Source organism: Neolamprologus brichardi, chromosome 7 (genome assembly GCF_056152115.1).
Source record: "Neolamprologus brichardi isolate AB-2024 chromosome 7, ASM5615211v1, whole genome shotgun sequence".
In the NCBI taxonomy this organism is placed as follows: domain Eukaryota; kingdom Metazoa; phylum Chordata; class Actinopteri; order Cichliformes; family Cichlidae; genus Neolamprologus; species Neolamprologus brichardi.
The window spans coordinates 41,117,436-41,127,146 of record NC_142110.1 but is presented as its reverse complement, the minus strand read 5'-3'; the positions used below and the strand labels follow the sequence as shown (position 1 = coordinate 41,127,146).

The 9,711-nt window shown below is 38.4% G+C and overlaps 1 protein-coding gene across 2 annotated transcripts; it reads left to right on the top strand.

Annotated features, from left to right (window-relative positions):
• Window positions 1–3,603: 3,603 nt before the first annotated feature.
• LOC148102156 (uncharacterized) lies at window positions 3,604–8,839 on the top strand. 2 transcript variants are annotated; one of them, XM_087844452.1, is made up of 3 exons: window positions 3,604–3,812; window positions 4,574–4,888; window positions 6,189–8,839. In XM_087844452.1, exons 2-3 carry the CDS (start codon window positions 4,602–4,604, stop codon window positions 6,211–6,213), a joined length of 312 nt encoding a protein of 103 aa, XP_087700578.1. In that variant the 5' UTR covers window positions 3,604–3,812; window positions 4,574–4,601; the 3' UTR covers window positions 6,214–8,839. The 2 variants fall into 2 exon arrangements, with proteins under 2 accessions (XP_087700578.1, XP_087700579.1); XM_087844453.1 differs by having other exon boundaries at window positions 3,801–3,937.
• The last annotated feature ends 872 nt before the right edge of the window (window positions 8,840–9,711 follow it).

Genomic DNA, 9,711 nt, shown 5'->3' with positions numbered 1-9,711 from the left:
TCTGCCATACTTTTTTTTTTTTTTTTTTTTTTTTCTTTTTCAAGGTGAGTTCTTATCCATTCATCAGTTATTCTGATACCAGTTTTAAACAAAAGCTTACTTGTTTCACTTTTGTTCCTGGTTTCCACTCTGTTTCTCCCTGGAACATTTGTTGCTGTTTGTTTTTGTGTCAATCTGATTAAAAGCTGTTTTATCCTGAAACTATGAGCATGCATGGTTTTTAATTTGACAGTATTGCTTGTTGCCTTAATACTGTAAGTTGGGGAGAGAGAATTTTCAATAAAATATAACTTGTTGGTAATTACTATCTCAATATCCTTGGTATTGAAAAATGGACACAGCTGGAAGTATGAAAAACTGAAATGTGAGAAACTGTTCAGAGGCTTTGTAATCAAATGACCTAATTCAAATGAGGTGTGGTGTTTGGCAAGTGTCATGCATTACCTTCACTCTGCCTCATACTGGGGCCTGGGAAAGCAAACAGGACAAACACGACATATCAAATAGTGTCAGTGGTTGACACTTTTTTTTCTTTCTTTTTTTTTTTAATTCTATTCATAAACTTATGAGCTTTTCTGCAGATATTATTTTTTCTTCAACTTTTTTTTAAATTTAGTTTCAACATGGTTCTCTCAATTTTATTTGTTACACCGTGCTTTGTGACTTGTGTGTGAGAAAAGTGCTCTAAAAATAAACTTTACTCACTCAAATTCCTAGTAGGGCAAGTATCTGAATTTCAACCCAATACACTCCCAGTTCTAGTAAAGAGAAGAACTGGTTTCAAATTGCCAGGTTCAAAATGGTATGCCTTGACATTTCAGTTCCTTTTATTGCTACTACTCAAATGTTGGTTTTCAGGGCGGTTAAGCTGTCAATTAATTTATGTTTGGCTTCAGACCACAGAAGTACTTGGTTATTTTTAGGAAATGGTGATGGCTTGGGTTCAAATATGCCAGAACATTCCTTAAAAATGTGTCAGTTCAGGGATTAGTTTAGGTCCTTGCACTTCATTGGGTTTTGGTTATGGAGGTGTGTCACTTTGGGTGTGTCTCCAGGGTTAAAGGTAGATGCATTCATCTGTTTACCTCACCTGGTTTTGACGAGCAATAAAGGTAGGGTGAGCGTGGTTGGTGGGTGCCAAAAAAGGGATTAAACATGTTTTGGTTTTTGTAAGTAATCTCTTTGCTTAACTTGGTAGATGGCCTGCAACATGATTTATGAATCTACTAATATATCAATTTAGAAACTGGCTATTTTGAAAGTATCTTTATGACTCTGCAATTTTGTGCCGACTCTGTGTTCTACTCTTCAATTCAAGTAGATGTCTTAGATGTAGCGCCAACAAGTGTTTTTCACTTCCACGGTCCATGCATTTAATTGCCAATCTGCAGTGTCTGGCTACATGTTGAGCCGATCTGCCACACCTGAAAGAAATATGAATTTCCTTCGGAAATAACTTGTGTTCCTCAATAGGCTTTGCTCTAAAACCTCTACTTTAGAGGATGATACTTTTTATGTATCAAGCATTGCTTTCCAGGGCTTTCCACTGTCTTGGCAGGTAAGAAGCAGTGAGTAGTCAAGATTTCAAGCTCAGGTTATTGTGAGTAAAACCAAAGCTGAGGTCGTTTGTTACTTGTCAATTACATAGATGCATACATATTCTTTATGAGTCCCACTGGAATCCATTTGTCCTGCAAACTGAGCTTCTCCACAGTGGGCTTTCCTCTAGCTGATTCCAAATATGACCGCTCTGGGAGACAGCAAGAATTGGTGGGTATCTTTCAAAGACTGTTTCCAAACTCTTAGCTTTAAGGGTTTCTTTGTTGCTGAGTTTTGGGATGTTCTTCTGGAGTGGCATAACATTCTTTGACACTAGGAATGAACACATTTGCAAAATGAACTCACCCTCCATGCTCTGTGGACTCCCCTCCTTGCCATTTTACCTTCAAATCCATCTCTTCTTGAGCTGAAAGATTTAACACTTTAGTTGAATTTTGAAACGGAGCTTTCCATGACAAATAATTGTCTGGTCAGCCATCAAATTGCAGCATACCGACACTCAACATTTCCCTCCACTTGAAGTATTTTGTGATGCCTTGGATACCTTGAGGGTTGGAGGAAAGCTTTACATAAAACTGTGGCTGCTGTACTACAGAAACACTAATTTTAGACAGGAGTAACATCTAGCTGTTTTCTCCCTTTTTCATCCTGATGTTGAGAGATTAGCTGGTATTGTTAACCTGACAGTAGATATCCCTTGTTTGGCTTGAATTTAATTTGTTCTCAAACTTAACCTCTCACTTAACTGTTCAAAATACTTGCAGACGGTTTGTGTGTGTGTTCTTCATTGGGTTTTAGTCGTGTAACTTTGGGTGTGTCTTTAACAATAAAGGTAGTTGCATTCACCTGTTTACCTCACTTGGTGATGACAAGCAATGAAGGTAATGTAAATATTGGGGTGACACCTTCTGTTGACTGCAGGTTCTTTGTATTCATTTACCCTGCACTGACTTATGGTATGGAAAGTACCAGTGGTTGAACAAACAGCTTGGAAGTCCATGCAGTTTGTTTTGAGCAGTCATCTTATGAGTGTTCATATTAAAATATTCAACCTATTCAGAGTCTAACTGCAATTCATCATGTACATGATGAGTCAAGTTTGACAGTCTGAGAGCAGAGATGGCACAAAGCTCTTAACCTTTTTCATATCAGACGAGACAGCAAAAGTAGTCCACTGAGGTGCTGTGCTGCAATAGCCATGAGATAATGACTGTGATTTGTGCCGACTAATTTATGTTTGTTAAGAGCCAGTTGATGAACGGTTACAATAACACGGCTCCACATGTGAACATGGAATTTAAGAGGCGTCTGCTGAAAATAACATGACAAAAAACATGTCTTGAATATAAATGAACTTTCTTTGAATATTGTAAGAAAGTTCATTTATATTCAAGTGAACCTGAAATGCCTGCAAGCAGTTTTAGTTGCGTGGCCCCCAGCCTCTCTTACACGTGTCAACAGTATTTACATAACATGTGCATGAATGTCTGCATGTTACGCAGACATGTCAATCATGTCAGGTCTTGCTACCTGAGTCCTGTTCTTACTTGCTTTCTAATCCTTGCATCCACCCACTAGGCTAACAAACACACCAACTGCATTTCAGTATAAAAAAGGGTGTGCAGACCTCTTGCCTGGCTTTTTCTATGTCACATAATTTTTCAGCCTTCCTGTATAATGGTTCATTGTCTCAAATACATCACACAAATAAAAATTGGTAGTTCCCAGGGATGCCAGAAAAATGAATTTTTGTGAAACACTGTGACTCAAACTTTGAGACGTCAAGTTTCCATACAATCCCCATGAAATTTAAAGGTTCTACATCCGTGTCAGAGAGGTGTGTGTGTGTTCCTGTCTAGCTATCTTTGTGAGGTTTAGGCATTCTTTTTTAATGGTAAGGGGCTAGGGAAACCATTATGTCAATGAAGGTCCTCACTAAGATAGCTAAACGGGCGTGTGTGTGTGTGTGTGTGTGTGTGTGTGTGTGTGTGTGTGTGTGTGTGTGTGTGTGTGTGTGTGTCGATTTTAAAGATAAGACTGAGGGAGGAGGAGTGTGTGCATAAAAACACAAGCAGGTATTCACAGCTTTCTTCCTCTTCCCGCCTTCTCTTTCAGTGAGGGAGCGTGTAACAAAAAAGGAACTTGAAAAAAATTGACCAACGTCATCATTCAAACAGACACCTGGACAATCCTGCGACAAAAATTCCACTGGCAGCGTTTTAGAACTTCGTGGCTGACTCCTTTTTGCTTCTGTGAGTATATGGCAAGTTCATTTTCTTGTACAGTGTGTTCCTCTGTCGTGTTACTCCTGCGCCTGCCTTGGAGCTAGAGAGGAGCACAATGCTGCTGGGAAACCAGAATAACAAGATTCTTGTTTGTAAGTACAATAACGTCCACAGCGGCACTTATTGATCACAAAAAAGCTGGTTTGTAGATGTTGGTCTCTTAAGCGCATTTATTGTAGCTTCCTTGAGCAGTTAGATCACCGTCCTCGGACAGCTTGGCTTAAAATGATGTGTTCAGAATCTAAAAACAGTTGAACATACTTGGAGCGCGTGGCTGAGAAAGAGTTACTACTTCTGTTGATTTGATGTATACCTGAGAAGAAATTGTATTTGCCGTAAGAATAGATGTGCAGCCTTCTCAACATTCCATGCAGTGGTACGTACTGCATGAAACGTTTTTTCCCCTTTGGTCATTTGTTTGTGATTTGAAAGTAAAATATTATGTATACAACAGGTCTTCCTTCCTACACTCTTACACACACAGTTTGGGGGTTTTTCCCACCTGTATAAAAACAGAAAAGTAGAAAAATGAATATTTGTCATTTCCGATAATACCAGTACTACTTTTTTAAATGTTGCATTTAAAAAACAAACACACAAAGAAAATCATCACATTTCAAGATTATTCTCCTTTTGTTTGGTCAGCAAATATTATGGTAGCAGAGGTTAGATTAATTTTTGGGCGGGTTTCTAACCATTCATCTCATTTTCTCTCTATCTCTTATTAGTGTGCCTCCAGCTAGTCCTTCGTTTAAGATGACCACCGCTTCCCTTCCTCCCGAAGGGAGAGGCATCAGCCCCAACCTCTCCGCCTGTCGAGACTCTCAGTGTAACAACCATGGTAACTGTGTGACTCCTCCTGGTGGTGGTACAGATCTACTATGCAACTGTGATCTGGGCTACAAGGGTGACTCCTGCAAGGAAACGGTCAATGGAGCGTTAGGTTTACCTTTGACCCTCAGCGTGTTAGCCGTCCTCATTGGCCTCGCAATCCTGGCATTCGTCCTTGCCAAGTACCAGCAGAGAAAACTGAAGCAGCGAAGGTACTGACATATTGCACATGATTCTGGAAAAACGCATGTATCTAGAAAAGCTTATTTTCAGCATTTTCCCCGATTTATGAACATGTGTACTTGATTTCTTGCCAATCTGAAGAGTGGGGTTATACAAGTGACCTTACATTGGGGTGTGTTAAATAGAACTATACACAACATCGTCTTTTGATTACTTGCCTTGGATAGTACAAAAACTGAACTTTTCCCAAATTCATATCAAACTAACTTTTGATAATTTTAATGTATGCTTTTGTAGTACTACAGTACACAGCTATACAAATTTGTTTCCAACTGACAACTTTTCAAATTAATAATTTAACCAGGAGAGAATATAATCTGTCGATCGAAGGTGAATGTATCCAGTATGACACCAGTTGACTGGTTTGAAGCCTAAAGCTGAGCATTTTGGTCTATGCTATGCTTTAGCCTTTACTGGAGAGTGTGGGGGGGATTGGACCCGAACCCAGGCCGCTATCCTCCGGCCATGCGACACATGGTCTCCTGCTCACCCACCAAGCCAAACCGGCCCCCTCTAATAAGCACTTTCTTGATGATTTTATATGATCAATTACTACTTTCAGGTCATATTGGATGCAATATTTGGTCATTCTAATAGTCAAAGGGATTATATAATGTTTGTTCAATCGCAAATGAGGTAAATTGCTAGCCAATAGTCTAGTTTTAGTTATCTGGTTTCAAAACGCAAAGACGGTGATGGCAAAAAAGATCAAGACATTATAGCAGGGCTTCACTAACCAAGTGGTGAACTCATGGTGGCTAGCCCATCTTTTATACTGTTATATTATATCTGTAGGATATATCCTCTTATGTACAGTCTACATGGGGATATGAGTGTGTGTGCACAGTAGAAATGGACTGTAATATTACCTCAAAGTGAGTATACAACCAAGAATGGGATGGTTGTTGTTTTTAGCCATTGTTGAGTTAAATAAAAGATTAAGGCCCTCCTGCTGAAACATGAGCAGGAGGAGGAGTTAAAATAACAGAAATGAAAAGCAGTATTTTGCTTAATTTAGATTTTCAAACAATTGAAACAATTTCTTTTCATCACATTAGTGCCTTTCCATCACAGCAGAGCTGCGTATGTAATGTTTTGGGGGGGTGTTTTTGGGTTTTTGTTTTTGTTTTTTTTTAAATTTTTTACTTGGTTATGGTTATTCTCACTTTTTCCCCTAGTGTCTTTGTTAAACAAATTAAGTCACTGACTTCGTATCCATGATGAGGAAAATTCACAACAAAATGAACTTTTTTTTTTTTTCTTCAACAGGAAACTACTGGAACAAAAAGCCTAAAACAGTGCTGCTTAATGTGGATAACTGTCGAGCAGAAAGTTTGACCTACTGTGATGATCAAATTGTGGCTACTATAAGAATTATTCTGCAGCATCCTGGAGACTCTAGCACCAACTTCACAAACTGAGTGCCAAGACATATGGGAGAGTCACTTCCTATATAGTATTTTTCCATTTATATAAATATAAATCTCCAGCTGCGTTGTATCGCAAGCCACATGCTTATTAAACTTGTGCCTCATCTCGGAAAACAACAAGACTGGATAATTCTGTTGACATAATTTTAAACTTGGAGTGAAAATGTCTGTATTGTAATCCTCAACAGCTTCCTTGATCACATTTCTTGGATGCTAAGGCATGCTTCTGCAATTAGTTTAAACTCTGACACTTGTTAGTAAATTAATGTAAATGTTCGTCCTCTGTGAGGGAGCTGCAGTTTAGTTTAAGTAAAGCAAGTGGTTGTTATTTTGCTAGTGAAGGCTTCTAACAGAGATAAGACTTAAGATAACTCTAGATTGTTTAACGGGATAAGTCAGAAGCTGATTTGATGCCATACAGTCTTTATAAAAATTTATGTAGAAAATATGCACTTTTTTTCCACTCGCGTAGGTTTATTTCATTGTTACGTTCACTGTGTGCAGTTGCTGCCGGTATCATATTGTTCGCCTGGAATTTCTTTCTTCTTAGTGTGTGTGAGTGCGCGCCTTTTAACACTTCAGGTTTTTGGGGAAGTATTTCTACCTATTTCTAAGTGCCCTGTCTTTGATGCTGTTGTAACAAAAATGCACCAGTACATCACTGGCCTGCTTTTACGCTGTTATACGGCTATGCTTATGAAAATAATGCATGTAAATCTGTGCAGACACAATCCTGCATAGCTGTCAACAACATGCACATATTGTACAGATGATAGGAGAGTGGTCAGAGCAGATTTCAATCTTGGCATGTTTAAAACTTGACAGTACATGTGCTTTTAAATGAGTTCCTGTGCTCTTTGAATTTCAGCCTACAAACTGATTACCACTCAGTACACTTCTGGTCCTGTAAACATGAAAACTACATAGCATCTTGGTGCTGAATAATTAATCAAGTTCCTCAAGCTTGTAGCCAGTGTTAAGTGCCTACTGTATTAATTCTTTCACATGTTCACAGTTGTCATGTTTCACTTGGTAAATACTGATAATCACAAATGTAAACTAATCATCAACAACTCAGTAGTAATGTTTTGCAAATGTCTGCTTCTCTGACAACAGGGTAAAACTGCAAAATGTTAATGTTACTGTAGATTTTCAGAGCTCCCATATACAACACTCAATATTGTTACGATTATCATGTTTTGTGTGTGTACATGTGTTGAATTTTTATATTAATATGACTATTGTTGATGAGCAGGGTTTCTCAATGTATGCATTCTCAAGTGTCTTCCACTAGCTTGTAAACCCTTTGAATTATATAGACAGAAGAGAACATCTCACTCTGTGGGGTTTTCTTTTTTTTGGGGGGGGGGGTTAACTGGACAATCTGCTTATATTGCAGGGCGTCACAGTGTTTTATCACTCAGGATAGGCTGTCTTTGAGCCCTTGTTACAGTAAACCTCTTTTTCTGGCATCCAGTGACATGATAATATCAGGTTCGGTGTTTACTAAACTCAGACATGATGGCTGTGAACATTCAGTCCTCACAGGCTGAGAACCTAACCAGTTTTGCCATATAATAAGATGTGTAACAACAAGAAAGTGGAAGCATCTGCCATCAGGGTATAACTAGGTCAACACTTGCTGTCCTAATAAGGGACTTTGCATGCTTGTTTGCAGGAGGAGGAGCTACTTGTATCATGGCTATGCAATTAGAAGTACATCCCTCAAGTATAACTACTCAAGATTACACAAATTCCTCATGAATCTGCTTTTGGCTGTATGATCATTCACTGTATGCAGGAAATGAGGATATTGTTTATTAGACTCATCAGACTGATTTGAACCTAAATGCTGGGAGCAGTAACACAAGACAGTACTATTACTGTATCCATCACTGGTGGTGTTAATAAGCTGTCAGGGTAGTTCAACATCTAGCTCATAGAAGAGGAGCAAGCGTAACACTTTTAAATGTTGCAAATGCAACGTTTCACCAAATATGAGCAAACACACAGCCTGTTTCTGTGCAGTTTGTCACACTATGCCTGCAAGCCAAACATACAGCTGCTGTATTTCAGTGAAAGAAAAAAATGAGAGATGGCTTCACCGAGAGAGAGAAGGATATAAGAAAGCCAGGACAAACAAGGAAGGAGTAAGGACAGTTCAGTGACATTCAGTCTCAAACTGGAAATTTAAAGCTTATTTATAACATCCCAATTCTTTTTAGAGTTATTTGATCAGATATTGGATCTATGAACAGGAACTTTTATTCAACTGTTATTTAAAGGTTGTATGAAAATACTAGGACATTTAGTGTAGGCCACACTGAGTTTAAAGGGCTTTGGTAAAGTTTAAATCGCTATATGGGTCTAGTGCAGTGAGGTTTTCATGAGTTAATGTTAGGCTACATGACAGGTGCTTCACCTCAAATGAAATTTAAGCTGACTAGATTGATCAAATTCTACCTTTTAACCAGCTTTATACTGTCAATCGGTGGGAAATCAGGCATGTAACATGTGCTTGTATCTTTTTTTTTTTTTTCTTTTTTTTTTTTTGTATTCAAGAGTGAGCACAGCATATGTGCTCGCTCTTGAATTTTCCTGTTTAATTGTGGAGGGGCAAGCTCACCCATCCATGCCTGACAGAGCAATTTTTTAAAAATGTCCTTTGTTTTTCTCTGCGTGCTCTATATCACGGATGCTCAGGCTGTGGGAATTAAAATTAGCATTTCAGTTAGAATAAACTTCAGTCCCTCCTGTTAACGTTAATTTGTCATTATATTAATTCAAAAGGTTAAGTTAACATGGGGGGGGGGGGCTCGTTTTTACTTCTATGCTTTGAGTACATTTCAGAGACTGGGCTTTTTCAACTTTTAAGTAAAGCAGTTAAATCGCCACTTCCACTTTTGCCAGAGTACTTTTCAACACAAGTATTTCAACTCAAGTAATGTGAGTGTGAACTTTTGCCATCTCTGCTGCACTTTGAAAATTTGTCTCCAAAAGTTCTGTTCATCAGGACGTAGCGTTTTGTGGGAGAAAAAATTGTCTTTTTACAGGGAAGTTCCTGAATTTTACATTTAATTCAAATGGATTAAAAAAAAGAAAGAAGAAAGAAAGAAATGGAGGAAAAGCATAGTTTAGGAAGTTTGACTTATGATTGTTTGACTGTCACACCCGAAAATTCTGAAGTACTTTGTATTTTGTGTTGTACTGGAACCTTTGTTTAATAAAAAGACTTTTGACAGAAAGACTATCACACCGATCTTCCAAGGGCATCTGCAAGTCCTTACTGGCCCATAGTCTCCACTGACAGATGTCTCAGGACATTTTTTACTCCAAAAAAGAACACTACACTGACCCTCTAG

What these genes read in the sequence shown, in the direction of transcription:
- LOC148102156 (XM_087844452.1), top strand. Translation starts at nt 4,602, where the DNA reads ATGACCACCGCTTCCCTTCCTCCCGAAGGGAGAGGCATCAGCCCCAAC. An exon ending in AGAAAACTGAAGCAGCGAAG is followed by an intron (nt 4,889 to 6,188) that starts GTACTGACATAT and finishes TTTCTTCAACAG; the next exon opens with GAAACTACTGGAACAAAAAG.